This window comes from Pezoporus occidentalis, unplaced genomic scaffold, assembly GCF_034315485.1.
Source record: "Pezoporus occidentalis ecotype Australia unplaced genomic scaffold, CSIRO_AGI_Poc_V1 ctg179, whole genome shotgun sequence".
Taxonomy (NCBI): Eukaryota; Metazoa; Chordata; class Aves; order Psittaciformes; family Psittacidae; genus Pezoporus; species Pezoporus occidentalis.
The window spans coordinates 433,112-452,891 of NW_026913629.1; the positions used below are offsets into that span (position 1 = coordinate 433,112).

Sequence of the window (19,780 nt, forward strand, 5' to 3'; positions counted from 1 at the left end):
ACTTCCAGAGGAGCCGCTGCTGTGAGACAGCAGTGGATGAACTCTCTGCTTTTCCTTTCCAAGAAGTCCAAGCAGTGCCAGCAAGAGGGGTTTTGTTTTATTAAGTGTCATTTCTATATAAAACAATTGCACCAATTGTGGAAAACTTACAGTAAAAGAAACTGGGTGTTTACAATGACAGGATGAGTTTAACAAACTCCTCTTGGTGTTTTGTCTCTTGCACATAACAGCGGGTCTAAAAAACGTGATGGTTACATGGGTAACAGTCACTAATACTGCACTAATTCAAAGCACAGGCATGAAACTGGGGGACAAGGAACTATGACTTCTTCCAAATTGCTGTTATGTTCACACTAGTTAGGACAACAAGGTAAGTAAAAGTGGGGTCTGAGACCACGTTGTTTACTAGGACTTCAGTCAGCTGCTCCCCGTTTGCTCGCAGCTCTGGCCACTGGAGAATCTAGGAGGAGAAGAGAGTTTGGATAGGCAAGGGCTGCTGGTGCTGTCTCTGAAGGTGGGAGGATGTTAGTTAGTGTTAATTGACAGCTGGGTCTGTATGGAGTCTGGTTCCCTGCCCACCCAGGGAGGCTGAATGAAAGGCTCTTGCCCTTTCTGAGGGAGGTGGTGCAGCTCCTCCAAACCACATGGACTTGATCAGAAAGGAGAAAGTGCTGCCTCGGGCATGCACTTGCAAAAAGCTCTTGGAACACTGGGTCACTCCATACCTGCATCTAGTGCAGCTCAACACCCGCTTCTGATATGAGAGTATGGGGGATTGTCCTTTCAAGACGCTCGGTCATTGCCCAAGACAGAGCTATCCCTGAAGGCCAGGGATGTGTCCAGCAGGAAAAAAGTGCATGAGCCCTTTTCTCCACCAGGAAGAACTCTGGTTTCCCTTTGGCTTCCATCCCCTCAACCCAGCAGGGAAGTGGTGTCTCCACAAGTGTATCATCAGGCTCTCCAGTTTAACCACCAGCTTTGAGAGGGCCCTTCAGCTAGGAACACTTGCTCGCTCCTGCAGAATGCAGAGCTGCTTTACAGCTCCTAATTCCTGTCACAGCTGGGTTTGTGTGAGAGTTGAAAGATGGCCTTGGTCATGCTCTAGAGGTTACTTTTAATGGTGTGCGAGAGTCGGGTATAGACAACAGCAGGTATGTTCTGGTGTGAATCTGCTCCCTGCTGCACTGAGGCAGAAGGGAGACCTACCTGTGCAGGAGGGATCTTCTGCAGTGGGGAGCGTTTCCCCTTTGCAGAGCTCCATGCCTTGGTGTAGCTTGAGAGGTTGTACATCCACACGCTTCCCTTCTCATCGCCACAGAACACGTAGTTTTTTGCTGCAGGACCAAAAGAAGAAGATGGGAAACAAGTCTGGAATTAAGGATCCACTTTCCTGTAATGCAGAACTCAAGCCAGTGCTGCAGGATCCCAACAGAGGATGTGGTATTTCAGCATAATACAGCACAAATACGCTAATTGACCTTGCTCTGAAAGCTCATTTCACCTAAGGCTAAATCAGTTCTCAAGCTCTAGTAGAGAGAAGCTAGTGAGAAACACTAGGGGATTTCTTCTGACCTTTTTTAGACTTTTTTTGGTCTATTCCCTGTTAGTCTCAAAAGCCAGCTGCCCCTCGTGGGTCCTGCCCCTTCCTTGAGATGTTAAAATGGCTCCAGCTACACTAAAGGGCCAGGCCATCAGCTCTATGTGCTCTGAAGCCCTGTACAATGGAGACCATGTCACTGATCAATGCCTCGGTGGTTCCCTTGGATGGCAGATGATAGAGCTATAATTAGTTATTCCTGATGTTATTTATACACAGCTGCTGCAGCTACATTACAAGTCGGGGCTCTTGGTAGCAGAGTGGAGACCAGGCTGATGGAGACTGAAATCCAGCTCCAGGCTTCCCCAGGCCACTGGTCCAAGTCAATCTCCATCCGTGCAGCATCCCTGCCACAGTGAGTGAGGAAGAGCACTGCCTACCTGGGCAGGTGCTGAGTGTCAGGTAGGACATGTCTGTCGTGGACCACTCGAGCTCAGCCAGAATAACTGCAGCTGTGGTTCGTTGGCATCCCTTCCCCTTTGTGTCAAAAGACCGACTCCAGCTCCATAAGTATATGCATCCTGGTTTAGAGCTCTTGGAAACTAGGGAAGAAAGATGGGAGAGGCTGTGTCAGTGACACGGGAAACCTCAAGATGAAGGCTGGTTGCTGGGGAAGGTGGTTCATCCAGAAGGTGGCTTTAAGATGTGGGACCTGATATCAGCGGCAACTCTTTCCACCTCTTTTACCTCATTTCAGGGTAACTGGAGGCTGCAGAGGGATTTTCAATCCCACAATACATTCCTGAACTGCAGAACAAGCATTAGCTGTTCAGAAAGGCCCAGGCCATGCTTTTAAGCACTCTCCCAGATGTGGGAACCCCCAGTTGCCCTACAAACACATACTGCTGCCACCAGCCTTTCTCCCTTCCCCTTTGCCCTTACTTGGCCAAACATGCTTTGGGGATGGGGCCATCCCCATTGGTAGTCCTGCCCAGACGTGTCTGTGCACCTCTAGCCCACAGTTTAGGGAAAGATAAGTGACTCTGGGAGGCAGCTCCATTCTGTACCCCCCAGCAAACTGAAGAAAAGGGAGCTGCACCCCATTCAGCCTGCCATGTGCTAAGGTGCCCTTTTTTCTGGACTGGGCTATTGTGTTTATACTCACCCACAACATCATCATTCAGAAAAGCCAAACCATCAACCCTGTGCAATGTTGTCATGCTTCCATCCTCATCAGGAAACTGGAACGTGGCATCAAAAGGCCTAGAAATAGAGGCAAGGGTGAAATGAGTCGAGGCCTGGATGGGGAGCAGTGGATGGGCACACAGTAATGGGATGTGTTAGTAAGTCTCTTGCCAAATCCAGATCATTTCCCACTTGGAATTATGCCTTTGGCCACCTGGGTTAATGAATGCAGCCCTTTTGCTTAAGAGACTGCTGGTTTACTCCATCTGTTTGTGCAGACCTCAGGATTAGGGTATGACAGCAGGGCATGACTCAACTTGCTTTGCTGTCGTCATTTCTTCCTGTGCTCCCATAGAGTGCCCTTCCCTGGGTAACCTCCTGCACCAGCAGCAGGATTGGCCTTATGGGAGACTGGAACTAGAGCCAAGACTTTACGCTCTGTTACACTGCATCAAGATCCACGCCCTTCAGTTTTAGGGTATTGCATTCCAGTCCTGTCAGCCTTCCTGCAACCCTTCTAGACTGGAGCAGTGATACACGCTCAGGGCTGCCAGCTTTGAACACTCCTTTAGCATTATGCTAGTATTTTTTTCTTGCCTCTGTGGGAAGGGATGTTTTAAATTGGGTAGGACATGCTGCTTTTTCTTGCTCAGGTCTCCTCAGTCAGAAATAAAGCCTTTGCTAGGACAAGCTCTTTTTGATGATAAGGAAAGCAAATACATGCCCCCAACTTTGGGATCTCACCTGTTTTTTTGTTTCTTATCCAATTTTATATTCCAGGCAAAACAGCCACCTTCACAGCCAGCCAGCAGGTACTGATCCGGGCAGCTGGGGACGAGGGCAATCCGTAAGGGAATAGAGAGCACTTCCAGCACCAGCAGCTGGCTAAAAAGAAAGAAGAAGAAAAGAGAGCAAGCAGTTACGTGGCGCTGCGATAGTTAAAGGCTCCTGGGCTGGCCACGTCTGGTTTTTGAACCTTTACCTTGCTTTGAAATTGTAGTCAGAGTCTGGAATCCCAATATCCCAGAGTGCAATTCGCTTGTCATAGGATGCAGCTGTGGGACACAGAAGAGAAGCAGGTAGTGACACCGCTGCTCATCTAGCTCTTCTCGTGCTAGCTGGCAATTCTACCCGTGCCACAGAGGCTGTAACACGCTAAGCCTGGGGCATCAGAGAGCTCATTAAGGCACAGCAGCAGTCACTGAGGCTCCTGGCTCAACACCACGTCACAGACACTGTCAAACAGCATGGTCAGGAATTTGCATTCTTATCCTGTGCTCTAAGAGGAGCAGATAAAAGAAAGTTTGTTTCCTGGTGTCCACTATTAAGTTGTGGCTTCATAAGGTCATTCATGAGCCCCTTTCAGCTCATGTTTCTGGGGGCCATGGGGAATCTAAGCCCTAACCTCCCCTCTCAGGCACACGCCACTTCATCCCATGCATCCATGGCTTACTGTGGTCACATCCACAGTAGCTCCCACGGGGAAACTTAGGCATTGATGTAAAGTGTGAAAGACCCTTCATGTCTTTGTCACCAAACTGATACACTGCTAGCAGAAACAATCCTAACAGGTTACACAGAGTAATCTGGATCCTGATCAGAAGGCAGTGTCCCATCCCCAGACAGGCACGCAAAGACTCTCACTTCATTACTATGAATGTTTCTATGCAATGCAACAAGCTGTCCACTCGGATGTACAGATGTGCTATCCACCTCCTTATCCTCCTGGGCTTCTGCTTTTTGCACTCTTGAGCTGCTTCTGGGAATTATCCACTACAGCTACCTGTGTTTCAGAAAAATCCCACTGTTAATGGCTCATGTAGCACTCTAACCACTCCAGGATGTGAGTAATTGTAGGCCAGAGGAACAATGTGCTGTGGGGTGCAGTTTGAAGGGCTCTAACAAATTACTTTACAGGCCTGACAATGCAGCTGCAATCTGTAGTATAATAGTTCGTGTCCTACCAGTCCGTAACTTCAGCCTCTGTGGGCCCTACTGTGGCAAAGCTCTCTTCTACATCAGGCTAAATAGTGTAGAAAAAAAGAGGTCTGACAAGGTACAGAACTCCAAACCCCTGTCATTCATCCAAAAGCACTTACTTAAGTGCATAATTTTGCTCATTGGAAAAAATGAACCCTAACAGCCCATTGTACACTGCTTGCCCCTGTTGCTGTGCTGCTGAGAGCCCTGACCACCCGCTACCTGGCCCCCAGCAGCCTGCCCTGGCTCTCATTCTTCTTACTCATCCCTGCGGAACGGGGCCGCTGCTGGGCTTGTTCGTGACGGCCACCCTGAGAGAGAAACAGGAGCTGCTGCACCTCAGCTAAAGGGTCAGGCTCTGTGGCTGAAACAGTCTGTACCTTCTGTAGATTACTCTCATATGAGACTAACAATACATGTCTGGCCATGCTTTTTCTATGCATGTGCAGTCCCTGTTTGCACTGCTGCCAGTTCCCCTTGTTAAGGACGCCCAGCCTTTTCTACATTAGGTACTAAAACTAAAGAGATTCTGATCCAGACTTACTGAAGAGGTGAGTTTCTCGAGTTGGGCTGAAGCAGACAGTAGCAATGGGCTTTTTATGAGCCTTTATCTCTCCGTAGCAGAAGTCAGCTGCCACATGGATCAGTTTGACAATCCCTCTCCTCCCAGCAGCAGCCAAGATATTATGAGATTTCTTCCTGCTGTCGCTGATGACCATCGTAACGGTTGTCCACGCAACACTGAAAAACTCCTAGGACAGAAAGAAACCTTGAGCAGAGGGAAAGATCAGAGCCAGGAGGAGAGCTGTCAGCTCAGAGATAAGACAACCATCTGAGAGCTATGGAGGTGAAATGACAGGACTATTGGAGGTGGGGCACTGAAGCTCAAAGCTGCCCTCAGAAGAGTACAAACTGTTGACACAGGATGTTTAATCCTCTGTGCTGTCAAGCAGTCTTAGCAGAACACACACGTGTGCCTGCGTGAGGAAAAGAGAGGCAGACTAATCTTCTAAGCTAACAAAAAAACACCCAAAACAAACCAGGCTAAAAGGATAAGCAATTTAGTACCTACCTTCATCCTTTTAAGACCTGCTAGAAACCCTTTCAGAACTCTTTGTAACATACATTATGTATACATGTATGTAATTATAACAAATGATGACATTTCCAGTCAATGCTTACTCCTCCCACTTGCAACGTACCTCTGCAGCCACCTTATACTTTTTCAGCACTGTCCCCGTCTCACAGTCAATCAGGCAGACAGATTCCCCTCCACATGTTGCCACGGTTCTGGAGGAGCTCACAATGGGATCTGAAAGATGGAAAGAATAGGTGAGAAGTTCCCAGGTTCACGGATAACACCTGAAGACTGCCTGGTGCTCTCCCAGTCTCCTGTTTTCAAAGTCAAAGAAGTATGTAAGCAAGTCTCTTCCTGACAATGGAGACTACAGCTTGAAGGAGCAGGGGTCTAATGCATGGAGTCCGCTGGGATTCCAGAGCCGGGTGGTTCTGGGAATCCTGCAAACCTCTGTAAGAGCTCACCTTTCCTGGCTCCAGAGTCTAGCAATGGCTCGAAGACACAGGACCAGAGCTGCGTTTTAAAATCCTCGCGGCTGTTGCCTTTACTGTGACACTGAAGAAAATGCAATGGCTCTGCACTGACATCCTCCTACAATAAACCATCCACATTTAGAAAATTCATTCCCCTGACAGCGCTTTGCCTGTGACTGCCTGGACAGAGCCCTCCACTGAGCACAGCAACCTGAGTTAAAGGGAAGGATCTGGTCAGCCCTTCTCTGCTACAGAGAACAGGAGAGACTGAGGTGCCAGCAATGCTCCAGACTCCTAAACCAGCAAGCAACTGTTTAGAAAAGATGTGCCCAGCAGAGCCTGGCAGCGAACCCCATTTCCTGATGCAGAGAAATGTGAAAAAACCTTTATATCCCCACTGCTCTGAGCTGAGGGGGAAACACCTTTCCCCATGCAGCCATCACTTTGACCTGAGCGCAAGTCATGGCAGTCCCGTTTCTAGAAACAGGCTTTCAGTGCACCACCTCGGAGCGCTGGTCCATCCATCCCCTGCAGGGGATTCACTGTGTCCAGGGGGGGCCTTCCCTGATGCCTCTGAGAGATTTAAACCAACAAAAACCGAAACCAAACCCGTCACTCACAATATATCTGGTCAGTTACGAGCTCCAAACTGTGCAGAGCTCGGATGAGATCTGAATGCAGCTCCTCCCACTAAACCAAGAGGCCAAAAGCCAGTCCTAAGGAGGCTGATGAACATACCTTGCCCTTGGAGTTCTTCACTGGGGTCAAGGTAACAACTCCATTGTCCTGCTCCTGGCTTTTCTGTTCCCCTGTCAGCTGGCTGGATCTTCTGTTGCTTTGCCCCTTGGGCAACTGCTCTCCGTTCTTAGGTGTCTCTTCAGGTTCCTGCTCAGGGCTCGCCTCTTTGGCTGGCTGGTTCGATGTTCTTGGTTTCTCAGGAGCTGGCTCATCTTGCACAAGACTGGATTTTCTGGGATTAACTACAGCCTCCTTCTCGGTGGTCACCTGGGGCTTGGACCTCTTCTTGCGAGAGTGCGTTTTTGAGCGATTTCTTTTCCTCTTTCTGGCTGTTACTGTGACCTATAAGGCATGTTGTCAGTTTGTGCAGAAGGTTTCTGGCTTCCCCAAGATGCGCAGATGATTTGTAAGTCAGAGATATTAATTATTCAACTGCAAGTACCCTCCTATGGTTACAGACTGGGTTCCAAGAATCAGAAAGCCAAGAGCTGCAGGGTTCCCAGAGGCAGAAGCTAATGAAAAATCACTTCTCTCTTCCCTTGTCCCAGTCACTTGTGATTGAAAAACAATGTGGAAAAACCAAATCTGGCCCATGGACCCATTGGGTTCAGTCTGCAGCCATTTGAAAGACGGTGAGCACTAACACAGTGTGGCCATGTTATCAGCCCAGTTCTCTAATTAAATATACCCCTTCCTCAAAGGAGAGGTGCAGTCTGTAGGACTATACTCAGGCAATCTTTTGGGTACCCTATGAGAATGGAAGCTTTCCCCTCTTGGAGAGCAACTCGGCCTTCACATTGGTGGGAAAGGTTCAATCTGGCTATAAAGAACAAGCTTCAGTTGTTGAATAACAGGCTGGAGCCTGAGGCTGCCCCTACAGTTACCAAAAGGTCATAAATGTAAACCGACAAGTGCTACTGAATTCACAGGAAATAAAAAGGACATTGTTAATCAAACCTGAAAAATCACCTACCTGACCCTTGTCCTCTGCATCTTCCCTGGGGCTTTCTGAGCTTTCTTCTTCCTCATTCTCATCCATCTTTTCCTCTGGTTCGGGATCTGAGTTTGACTCCAGACCCAGTGAGGATGCCAGAAACTCTTCTGCAATCATTTTCACCTTAGAAACAAATATGTGGCTATGTAAAAAAAACCCAGTGAAAAGACACACAGCAACAGCAGACAAACTGCATAATGAGAGCTGCTTTGCTGAGCTCTTAATATCTGCTTTCGCTGTTCTACATGATTTTCACAAGTGATGGAGGAGCTGACAGCCTGGCAGGCCAAGTCCTTTGCTGATATTACATGACCCAAGAACTTCACTTTGTCATGGACATCCGGGGTGCACATTTGTGAGAACAAGAGTACAGCAACGAAATAAGACAAAGGAGAGATGGACGGCTCAGCTGTATGTATGCACATACAACTCAAACATATGTTACAACTAAATGGTGTCTTTCCCCACTGGGAGTAACTACAGTTCTGTCATTACCTTTTCTCCTTTCATACAGCTTCCATCAAGACTAAAGGATGCCCTTAGAGTTATTTGCAAATAATTAAGTACTAAGGAACTGCAGTCTCATTAATTAGTACAAGTATCATTACTGCTTATGAATTAAAACACAGGGTTTAATGACAGCTATTGCAGCTTGGTGCACATTCATACCTAGCGCTTCTGTAGCGGCTTAACAAAGAAAACCAGAAAACCTGACACACACACACACCCACACCCCCCCCATCTGCAAGAGCCCTGACACCCAAATCCATACAGCATTTTAATCAAATCCAGTCTGGATCAGCAGGCAGAGTCCTTGCCTGAAGGACAGGAGGGCAAGTGAGTGAAACGTCACCTACCCGCCAGCGGGTGAACTCACTGAGTGAGCTGGGCCCACATACTACGTTGGTTTGGACTGACTTCAGGAACTTCTTCTTGATGGACTTCACTTGCTCAGCTGTGTGCTTCTCAGGAAGTTGGTCACGGAAGAATTTTTCCCAGTGAGCAGTAACCTGGGCAGAAAGACTGAGTTTAGTCATCAGAACACTACAGAAAACCAGAGCAGAAGAGCATGGGAGTACTTGTAAAAGCATTTAAGAAGTTGCCAACGCTGAGGCTCCGCTAGCTGCGTGATAGCACTGCTTCCATTGGTTTTACAGTGTTCAAACCACGACTTCAGCTAAGAAGAAACCCAATTCCTCTGAGCCAAGCTTGAGTGTGGGTAAGCAGAGAGCAGATCCAGAGCAATGCCTGATTTCATACCTCTGGATCCGTAGCAAAAGGTCTTAAGCATTCTTACACCATGCCCTACTAACAGGGAGTGCCTGACAGGTAACTAATTTATTATAACAGGCACAAGATAATGGGGATGGTTGACTTTTCTTGTAGCTCGAGTGTGTGCATGAGCAGCACTGGTGCATGTCAATCCCATTTATAAAGATACCTTGGCTCCAAAAGGTTTCTGAACTATGAGCACAATCACTCAGATGTCACTTATCAGCACAGTTTCCCACCTGAGAGTTTCTGGTGGGTAGTAACCCATCCATAAGCATTTGGACCTAACATTTTACATTTAGACACAGCAGTAAGAACTGGGGAGCCAGGGACAGAGCAATACCAGCAGGCAGCAGTATCTGGGGCACAGATACCAGCACAAAATTAACAGCACAGGGATCATTTTGTGTCTCGTTAACCAGCCAACCATACCCAGTTGCCTGGAGGATAAGAGGTTGAGCAGCCCTCACCAAGACCCTTTGAGATACAAGGTATTACACAGGTAACATGAAGCACAACAAGCTATTCCAGTGCAGTATTTAACCTCTCCACCACTGCTACATAGAAGGAATTACCAAGATCAACTAACAAGAAATCAAACAGTAAGAGCAGTACTGCACAAAAAAAAAAACCCAAACCTTTTTCATCCTACAACAGTTTTGCTGAGGATCACAGCGTGCTTTATGGGGACAATCTGTCAGGAGCTAAACTGTGTATGTAAATGAGTGAAAAACGATTCCAAACATGCACAGATGAAGAAGAAAGAACAAATCCTTGTTCCTGGTGTATGCTGGAAAAAAAAAAACAAGATTCTTTTGAGCTTGATTTTATGCTCCCCATTCCTGGGGCCAGGACAATAACACAGATTACATGGGGAGGTGCATACAGCTGTTATGTCAGCACCAGGCTTCTCCCATTTCTGAACGATGATTCGAGTGACCTGAAAAACTAGAGGGTCAGACACAGACCTTGTTGACCCTGCTCCTGTGGTTTAAACTGCAGGCAGAAGTCGGCTACAGAACAGGTAGAGTAAATGCAAGCAGTGACCAGAGAAAGCAGCAATTCCTAGGCTGCCCGCACTGTGAGCTGTGTTCAGAGGATGCCAAAACACAGTATTTAGTTACTGTGTTTAGAGACTAAGAACTACCACATCTTACCTTGCTGGTGAGCTTGCGACTATTGACATGCCTCACATGTTTTGCCAGTTTGGTGATATCTTTGCCATTGAGTAGCCGAAGGTTTTGCAAAAGGAACATTACTTTATAGTCATCGTTGAGCTAGAAAGAGAAGCCCCCAAAGCTGTTGTTACATGGTACTTACTTTAGCTTTAGTCCTTTATTAAAATACAGGTAAGGATAAGAAGAATATATTTAGACAGGAAAAGCTATTTCATAGGATCACCTCAGCATTTCTGACATGAATATAGCCTTTTAGTCGTAAATTAACGTTCTCCCACGAGCTGGGATCTCAAACGGCAAACAAAAGACGTGCCTAACGCTTATGCAGTACTACCATCCAACGCAAGGTGGTGGCAGTGTAACCTGGCTCATCTGCTCCGGCCTGGGTGCAATGCAGGGTATCCTCTTTGCATCCTTCAACGCTAAGCAAGCATCTAAGGCAGATGCCTACAGCAAAGACACAGCAGGGTTTCTTTGGGTCAGGTGTGCTGTACGTCAGACCAGTTCGCCAATCCAGTTTATCCAGCCACACATATACTTCTGTGGGCATGCAACAGCAAACAAACATCTGGGGCTGGTGGCTGATACCAGCTTAAACCACAAATAAAACTACAGTTTTGAATGCTTTTAACTGTACAGCCAGCAGAGCCTCTTCGGATACATCAGAAAACCCAAACTAGGCTAATCACCAAGCAGCAGAGGACCAAGTCTGCTCTTCCAGAGCACAAGTGGTACCAAAACGAACACCTGAGAAGGAGGCTTCTACAGAGTCATTACTGTATTTCACACATGAGCATAAGATATCCTGCCTGATAAGCTACCTAAGACAGGACTGTAACCTCGAGAATCAGTTCAAGATAACCAGATTTTAATATCTGAGTGGTTTTGGGCAAGTCACTTCTGCAGATTGGGAAACAGTGGCACAGACAAGCGAAGTACCTCAAAAAGACTGGTTGCCTTCTCAGATGCTCTAGCACTTGCTGCCTAAGAACAATATATAAGAACTAGGTGTAACTGCTGTTTGTTTCCCCTCTACTTAATGCTTAGCTTTGTAAGGACAGGAGGTAACTCACGGTCAAGTACACGTTGTTCTCGTAGGTCAGCTCCTCGAGCAGAGGGAACTGTTTCAGAGCAGTTACATCTTCCAGTTTGTTGTTGTTGCAGTTTAGGACACGCAGATCAGGCAGGGTTAGACTGTTGGGAAATTTGTCCAGTAAATTGTCAGAGAGATCCAGTTTCTGCAGATGCCTCAGCCGAGAAAACAAACGCGGGTCTAAGTCTCCAGTCTTCAACTGCAACTTGGACAGGCTGAAAGCAGAAGAGACCATGAACTATCTGCACCTCTCAGTCCAGCACAACTCACTGGGTAAACGTGATCGAACCTGCTTTTTCTTGACTGCAGGCACAGACACATGGAAAAGATGCTGTGTCTGAGCTAACAGCCCCTGTCAGAGACTCAAGCCTACCAGTGTATTGCAGTACAACTAACCTGCTACCCAGATAAAGCTCTGACAGGTAATAGAGCTGCTGTGAGCAGGGAATCGCTGGAAAAGTTCTTGATCATAGATAAAATTACTAAAAACCTCAGAATTCTGGTATTTTATTCCTTTGCAACATCAATTCAGCAAAACTGTGGCAATACGAGACCCTCACTACACCATCCCTCCACCCTGCCCACAGAATGCGTAGTTTCATCATTACACTCGTTCTTTAGAAACCACCATCCCGCAGTTGGCGTAAGTAACAGAACACCATGGTGATTCCAAAAGCTATTCTCCCTCTGACTTCAGGCTGACACTCACACAGATTGGATCCAATTGGATCAGTTTGCTGATCTGGCTTAACACTTTTCATCCCTGCATTGGAAGTTAAGTTCAGGCCAAGTGCAGAGTCATTTGGCTGATTTCAAAGAAACTAACTTCACAAAAAAGGGAGATTTTCCCATTTCTTTTCTTTCTTCCAATTCATTCCTGAAGTGAATTTTGCTGTGGAAACTTCCAATGGCAAATATGGAAATCTACCTATCAAAATCCCAAGGCTGCCACCAAAACAGAAGCATTTTGTCCTGAAAGGAAGTGGTACAATATTTGTGAGGGGAAAAAAATATCCTTTCTCTGTAAGAAAGTGATAAATGCACATTAAAAGAAAGGTCATTTAGATTTGATCATTTAGCTGAGTTCCAAAGGGAGCCTCTAGTTCTAACAGCAAACCTCTCATGAGGACACAAGTCTGAGTTCCTTTAATAAAGAGAATCTCCATCTCTAATGATTAGTAATAAAAAAGCCTTCTAAACACAAATGAAGTGTGGGTAAATGAGGTGAATAAAATCAGGAAGCAAAACCACTTCTCCTTCACTTGCCATCTCAGAAGCCTAAGCAGACAGGCAAAGCAGGTAAGAAAGGCTGAAGAGAATTCAACTGGCTGCAAAGCTGAGTGCAACAACTATGTCATTTTGGGGAGAAATTCAACACAGTGTTCCCCAAATGGCCCTTCAAATATATCCCTTCAAAACCATGCTAGGAGGCTGCATGGAAAAAGCCATGCTCTGGAAATTCACTGCTTCACACATCCCAAGATCACTTTGTTACCCAGATCACTGCAGCCTACACCCTTCAGAGAAACTTCAGAGGTTCTCTCTATAAAAGTGATTATTTCAGCACAAGACAAACCAAAATAAGTAACTTTAAAGAAAGTTACATGAAACCCCAAACTCTTACATCAGTGACAAAAACATCGAAGGCACCAGCCAGAAACTGGCTGAGTCACTCAGATTGACCAGTTTTGGAAAAGCAAAATTCCACTGTATTAAGCATTTGGAAAGACACATATTTTCAATGACCTCTGTTAAGGATCTGAGAAACAAAACTGGCTTTAGTGGTTTCTAAGTGTGTCAGAGTTTACTTATTCTCCCTCTCCGCAATGTCGGAGATACTAACATAACTGGATTTAGAAGAGATGGAAAAGGATGGAGGGAGAGGAAAAGGGAGGGCAAATAAAACCAGAAATCTTTTTAAATCCCTCTAAAATCCAGGTCAGAAGAAATTCTCTTACTTGCAAGTAAGCAGTTGCCAGCAAAGACAAGTGTTTTGGGAACAGGGAGTCTATCTTAGGGTTGGAAATCAGGATCTGGCCTTAAGCAGTTTTACAGAGGTGGTACCCTCTCTCGTGAATACACTAGTGCTAGTGAATGCACTAGGCTCACTGATCCTGCACTGAGAATGCCACCTCCTGCTCCGTGCTTTGTAACTGTCTCTCTTCTGTGCAAATGCTTAGGGGAAGAAAGGCAAAACAAGGATTGCCCAGGCTGGATTCAGCTGGAATTTTCCATGGGCCTGCCTGCACTTACTTCAGCGTCTCGATCTTTCGGAGCCTCGTGGATCTTGGAACTGCTCTTTCCAACAGAAGTTCTGTAGTAATTTTTGACATCTTTAATCTCCACCCCACTGCTGGAATCAGTCAGCTGTAGGATCTCTTCTTGTCCCCTTCCTAGTAAAACAAACAGGAATGAGAGGAAGTCCTTTCAACTGGCTCCAAGAGGGGAAAAAGAAGCAAGTTAGGAGGTTAGCTACTGGCTTCACTGCTGTGTTTGAAGTCGCCTGTTTGGCCTGGTTGAAATGGAAATAGCAGAGGTTGTTGTTACACTGGGCTCATGCTCCCAAGACAACAATCCCTCCCTTGGCTATGAAATTGCTGCAGATGAAAGCTGTCCCCAGGGTGATGGCACTGGGAACTAGGACAGTCTCCCTGTTACCTGTTTGGACCTCTCCTGAGCAACAGGGCTCTGCTCCAAGAACTCCAACAGGCTTCCAAATAAACAGCAACAGTAAGAGCAAATACACCTGTTGTGAAGGAACGCCTCCCTGACAATATGGATAGGCTCTTTCCTAAATTCCCTAAAATTCTGGAAAACTGAATTAATTATCAGGAATGTAAATACCCACCCATCACTAACATCATCTCCTCACCAACAAAAACCACCCCGACAGCGCTGTGAATGCTATTGGTAAACTGATGTTTTTGTGCACCACTGTGGCCAGGACGGCACACACAAGCTCACTGATATTTAGACTAACAACGTAGATGGAGCCAAAGGAGCTTCATGGAATTACTGGCTCGTGGCTTACTGCTCTTTCTGACACAGATTCCAAGAGAAGGGAAGAAAGAAGAGCTCCAAGGCCAGGCTTGCTACTGTCTTTCTGAGTTAGTCTCACCACTGCCTAAATGCCACTGCAGTGAATGGTGGGGAACACGCAGGACACTAAGCTGTCCTTAGGCTTGACTTCAGCATCACAACAAGCCTACAGCACCTGGACCGCTGGGTTTGATGAGCGATGGGGCACTGCTTTGTTAACACCTGCAAACAAGAGCAATCCTTCACCTATGGGACGTTTTACACCAGCATAAAGAGCATTGAGCCTGAAAAACGCTGTTGAGGATTTGACCCTTCAAGCAACAGAGCTGTCACTGAAAGTCAACCCACAGGATCAGGCCTTCACCTGCTGAACCTAATAAACCCAGTTAAGCTCTAGTATCCACAAGATAAACTTGACACCAATGACAGTGGATGTCCCCATCACCCTCTTCTGCCCCCACTGACAGCTCAGCCACCACCATGTCACCTGTGACACCAGGAGAGCTGCAGGGAACACCACAACATAACACACCCCATAGAATCATTACAGAACGGTTTGGGTTGGAAAGGAGCTTAAGATCACCCAGTTCCAACCCCTGCCATGGGCAGGGATGCCTCACACTAGACCAGGCTGTCCAAGGCTCTGCCCAACCTGGCCTTGAACACTGCCAGGGATGGGGCAGCCACAGCTTCTCTGGGCAATCTGTGCCAGCGCCTCAGCACCCTCACAGGGAAGAACTTGCTCCTTATCCCCAGCCTGAACTTCCTCTGTTCCAGTTTGAACCCATCACCCCTTGTCCTATCCCTACAGTCCCCGATGAAGATCCCCTCTCCAGCATCCTTGTAGGCCCCTTCAGACACTGGAAGCTGCTCTGAGGTCTCCATCAGCTTCTCTTCTCCAGGCTGAGCAGCCCCCAAGGCCATCACCACGGGTGACACCAGACCGCACACTCAGTTACCCCGGGGCCTGACGAGCACATCACCAAACGCAGCCATGAACCACCACCAGCAGCATCCCCCTCCTGCCCCACAGCAGCCCCTCAGTCCCGCGGCACGATGTCCGTGCAGGCCAGGCACCCCGCGGCGATGAACGCGAGCTCGGTTTTTAGCCACCCGCTACGGCCCGAGCTCTGCCCCGGGGGGGCCCGGTGTGCCGGCCGCTGCACGGCATCCCCACCGCCATGCTGGGGATGGCAGGGGCGGCGGTGCCATCCTGTCACCCCCCGCGGCTGTGCGGCGGCCCCGGCGCTGCCCCTCGCACCGCGGCAACACCGGAGCCGTGCAGGGCCAACCCGAGCGCGGAGGCCGCGGCGAAGGGGCCGGCGGCGGCCCTCGGGCACCACAGCCTGGTGCGCGGCCGGACTACAACTCCCAGCATGCCCCGCGGCGCGGCCGGGCCCAGCACTGCTGCTCGGTGCCGCGGAGGCTGCTGGGACAGCGAGTCCGCGTCCACCCCCACACCCCCCAACACACACACACACACACACCCCCGAGCTCACCGGACCGACCGACCAGGCGTGCGGCCTGCACCCGGCCCCGCCGCCCCTCGCGCTCCCCTCACTTTGGGGCTGGCCGTGAGGGAGGAGAACCGGGTGTGTGTGTGTGTGTGTGTGTGCCCCGGGGAGCGCAGCCAGCGCGGATGGAGGCGGCGGGCGGAGGCGCGGGACCCGGCTGCGGCTGCAAGGGGATCCGCTCCTGCCTGCTCTGCGAGGGGCCCGCGCAGGCCGCTCCGCCCCCACAGGTACCGGGGAGGGGGCGGCGGGGCGGGGCTTGCGGCGGGGCGGGGCCGGGGCGCCCGGCGGGTTCCCCCCGGGCCTGGCTGGGGCCGCGGGGATCCCCCCCCCCCCCCCCGTGCCATGGCCGGGCCCGGTTCTGCTCCCCACCACCATCACCATCACCATCACCACCGCCCCGCAGGGCACAACGAGGGGCTGGGGACAAAGCGGGCCCGGCCGGTGGGTTCAGCGGTGGAGGCACAGCGCGGGCCTCAGCCGCGTGTCCTGCGGCAAGGAGCGCTGCGGCGTGGGCCCCTGTCCTTGTCGGTGTCTTCCCTCCTTCAACGGGTATCGGTGTGGCGGGGCACAACATCCCCGGCAGGGTCCAGGGCCAGGCTGGACACGGGGGCTTGGAGCAAGCTGCTCTAGTGGATGGGGTCCCTACCCGTGGCAAGGGGGTTGGAACTGGAGGAGCTTTAAGGTCCGTTCCAACCCAAACCATTCCATGGTTCAAGCAGCAGTGATGCTGCAGCTGTAAAAGAAGCAGGGATGAGTTGTTCCCCAAAGCAGCAAGAATCCTGCACCGTTTATATAGAAATACCTTACGGCAAGAAGTTTTTCCCCCATGGTTTTTCTTCTGTGTTGTTACTTCTGCAGGGAGAAGATAATTTCACTTACTGTCCAGCAACGGGCCTAGCTAAAGGAAACGAGCACTCGGAATTCGCTGGCTGGGCATTTCCATTTCCAGGGGTGCTCCTCATGGAGGAGTTCATCAGTGAAGATGAAGAGTCTGAGATAGTTGAACTTATGGATCAGGATGACTGGAAACCGTCACAGTCTGGCCGGAAGAAACAGGTCTGACTTTAGCAGCACGTTTGATTTTAGGTCCCTCTGGGAAGGGAAAGCTGTTTTCAGCTGAACCCCCAACAGCTTTAGATGCTTCATTAAAGATTTTCCTTTGAAAGCAAGAATTACTTGTCATTAAAGTCGACTTATGGCAAAAATACGTGATAGTTACAATAAACAGCATCTTTATGCATGTTCAGGCATTAAAGTTCACACGATCTCCAAGCCAAAGAAGTGGGTGGCTTGGTTTGACTTTACAGGTGGGAAATCTAATTCCAGATTAATGTGGCTTCACTGAGCCCTTTTGCAACCTGGTGACCAGGTCACTGGAAGAGATGAGAACAGGACTCAAAGGCTTGACCGTGATCCCCGCAGGGATCGCAGCCTCTCCAGAAAGACTTGTCCTAGATTTTTCCTTAACAGTAGCTTTCCCCCCACCCTCTTTTCCAACAGGACTATGGTCCCAAAGTGAACTTCAAGAAACAAAGGCTGAAGGCTGGCAGCTTTACCGGTTTGCCAAGCTTTAGCAAGAAGATTGTGGCACAAATGGAAGCCTGCTCTGTGCTGGGTGGTTTCTTACCTGTTGAACAATGTAACCTGGACTACATGCCAGAGAGAGGTTCTGCCATCGACCCCCACTTTGACGACTGGTGGCTTTGGGGAGAACGTCTGGTGAGCTTAAACCTGCTCTCAGAAACCGTGCTATCCATGTCTTGTGATTCAGAGGACAGCATCCAATTATTTCCCACTTCCAGCAAAGAAAACGGGGAATTAAATCCCCCAGGATCTTTTACACAGACGCCACCGTGCCAAAACCCAGGCGAAGAGGGACCCAACTGCACGTTATCCCCACGGCTCGTTCCAAGCCGGGAGGTGACTGTTGCCGTTCCCTTGCCGCGGCGGTGCCTGGTGGTGCTCTATGGCGAAGCACGGTACCGCTGGAAGCACGCCATCCACCGCAGGCACATCCAGCGCCGCCGCATCTGTGTCACGTTCCGAGAGCTGTCTGAGGAGTTCAGTGCAGGGGGAAGGCACGAGGAACTGGGTAAAGAACTGCTTGGAATAGCTCTTTCCTTTCAAGGCAGGCCGGTGTGAGCAGCGAGAAGCAGCCGGAGTTGCCTTTTGTTAAGGAGTATGGAAGATAAGCTGTACAAGTGGTTATTCCCAAGGTGTGTGTACAAAGATACGCTCAAATGAGCTTATTTTTTGATAAGAAGCAGAAATAAAGAGTGTGCAAGAAAAGGGCGAGCTGCTTGTTCCTCCCAAGGCTGACCTGGGCATCAGGAGAAAGTCAGGCCTGAGGTGTTGTATTCACTCGCTGTATTGTAACAAAGTGCAAAAAGCAAAGGGCCAGAGCTTAAATACTTCAATGTAACAATGGAAGAAACTTAGAATCATTAAACTGAGTGGAGTATCAAACAGCACAGGCTGAGCTCACACCCTGCGGCAGATTTTAACCTTTCCTGGCCCGTAGCTGATCCTGTCACATTCCTTTTAGCGTTGTACTGTGCTGTGGGGACACAACTACCTCCTAACCCACTTCAGGTAGGTCCTTTAGAGATCCACTCTCCAGGGGAGGAGGGTAAGCATCTCTCACAGATAGTCCTGGGAACTAATTAAAGTAATTATCCTTTGTTGAAGATTCATGCTTTAACAGGGAGGGTTAATCATATATACTGTGTGTGACCCATATCTTTTGGGACCATAGAGCAGCATTTGCAGAGGGCCGATGCTGACTCTTCTGCAGCTTGGACGTTGTTCAGAGCAAAGACCTGCACAGACTGTGTTATTTTCTGACCATTTCTCATCTCTGAACCCCGCTGTCAGCTCTCAGTAGCCAGAGCCTGATTTTGGGAATAAGCTGGGCAACAGACTGCAGCACTGGCGGCTCTCATCCTTTTTCCTGGCACCTCCAGCAGTCAGGTTTGAATCATGCCTTGTACCTAAGACCCAAGAAGCCATTTGCAGCAGAAGCTCATTTGAGGCCATCTGTTTGCTCTGTGCAAACTCCTGTGCTCTTGAAAATGAAGTTGTGCCATGGAAGAAGTGTGATCCTTTAATAAACACAGTTGTGTGATCAGAACCATTCGGCGCAGTCACACCTACAGCAGTGAAACACTTCACAGTGCTTCCTGGTTTCAGTCAGTAAAGAAAGGGGATACATTTTTACATTGATATCAGTGTCCCTACCTAGCACAGCACAGAGGTTTTACTATACAGCAATGTACTGCTGACAGCGCCAGGGATGGAGCTCCTCACCCAACAAAACAGTTACTAAGGGTCAGTTGGGTGAATCAGGACATATTTTATCAGTTTAAGCTAACAGATACAACCACAGTCCTTTTTGGCTGCAGTGAACCACTTCCAGTTAAGCCCGGTATTTAAACATGGTAGACGCCAGCAGGGCAGTAATTCCAACAGGGACCCGTGAGCAGGGCTCCCACAGGCAATCCCAAATCCCAAACCTCCATCTAGTCCGGCTACCTGCGTGCTCCAGCAGCCACTTCAGCAGTCCCAGCGTGGCCTCTCCAACAGAAATCCATCACACAGCCAGCCAGCACATGACAGGCAGGCCACGCTTGCTCACAGCGAGCTTTATCCTAGGGGATTCCTCCTATGCTGCAACCTCCCCAGCTCACTCCCGAAAGCAGG

At 48.9% G+C, this 19,780-nt stretch overlaps 2 protein-coding genes across 5 annotated transcripts; one reads left to right on the forward strand and one right to left on the reverse strand.

Annotated features, from left to right (window-relative positions):
- Positions 1–81: 81 nt before the first annotated feature.
- LRWD1 (leucine rich repeats and WD repeat domain containing 1) lies at positions 82–16,154 on the reverse strand. 3 transcript variants are annotated; one of them, XM_062614896.1, is made up of 16 exons: positions 16,129–16,154; positions 13,782–13,921; positions 11,509–11,743; positions 10,415–10,534; positions 8,843–8,995; positions 7,965–8,108; positions 6,992–7,333; positions 6,245–6,371; positions 5,905–6,014; positions 5,247–5,454; positions 3,705–3,777; positions 3,467–3,607; positions 2,703–2,800; positions 1,978–2,139; positions 1,207–1,334; positions 82–460 (listed from the first exon to the last, which is right to left on the reverse strand). In XM_062614896.1, the coding sequence occupies exons 2-16, from the start codon at positions 13,859–13,861 to the stop codon at positions 320–322; spliced, it is 2,262 nt and encodes a 753-aa protein (XP_062470880.1). In that variant the 5' UTR covers positions 13,862–13,921; positions 16,129–16,154; the 3' UTR covers positions 82–319. The 3 variants fall into 3 exon arrangements, with proteins under 3 accessions (XP_062470880.1, XP_062470881.1, XP_062470879.1); XM_062614897.1 differs by lacking the exon at positions 16,129–16,154 and having other exon boundaries at positions 11,509–11,629; positions 13,782–14,273; XM_062614895.1 differs by lacking the exon at positions 16,129–16,154 and having other exon boundaries at positions 13,782–14,273.
- Positions 6,759–18,370, forward strand: ALKBH4 (alkB homolog 4, lysine demethylase). Of its 2 annotated transcripts, XM_062614899.1 has the most exons (4): positions 6,759–6,768; positions 16,198–16,308; positions 16,940–17,137; positions 17,582–18,370. In XM_062614899.1, the coding sequence occupies exons 2-4, from the start codon at positions 16,207–16,209 to the stop codon at positions 18,221–18,223; spliced, it is 942 nt and encodes a 313-aa protein (XP_062470883.1). In that variant the 5' UTR covers positions 6,759–6,768; positions 16,198–16,206; the 3' UTR covers positions 18,224–18,370. The 2 variants fall into 2 exon arrangements, with proteins under 2 accessions (XP_062470883.1, XP_062470882.1); XM_062614898.1 differs by lacking the exon at positions 6,759–6,768 and having other exon boundaries at positions 16,165–16,308.
- Positions 18,371–19,780: the final 1,410 nt, after the last annotated feature.

Excerpts from the sequence above, each read along its gene's own strand:
- LRWD1 (XM_062614896.1), bottom strand. The coding sequence starts at position 13,861 with ATGTCAAAAATTACTACAGAACTTCTGTTGGAAAGAGCAGTTCCAAGA. Across the intron at positions 3,608-3,704 it reads GACTACAATTTCAAAGCAAG|CCAGCTGCTGGTGCTGGAAG; the intron begins GTAAAGGTTCAA and ends CTTTCTTTTTAG. Across the intron at positions 461-1,206 it reads AGAAGATCCCTCCTGCACAG|ATTCTCCAGTGGCCAGAGCT; the intron begins GTAGGTCTCCCT and ends TTCTCCTCCTAG.
- ALKBH4 (XM_062614899.1), top strand. The coding sequence starts at position 16,207 with ATGGAGGCGGCGGGCGGAGGCGCGGGACCCGGCTGCGGCTGCAAGGGG. Across the intron at positions 16,309-16,939 it reads AGGCCGCTCCGCCCCCACAG|GGAGAAGATAATTTCACTTA; the intron begins GTACCGGGGAGG and ends TTACTTCTGCAG. Across the intron at positions 17,138-17,581 it reads AGTCTGGCCGGAAGAAACAG|GACTATGGTCCCAAAGTGAA; the intron begins GTCTGACTTTAG and ends CTTTTCCAACAG.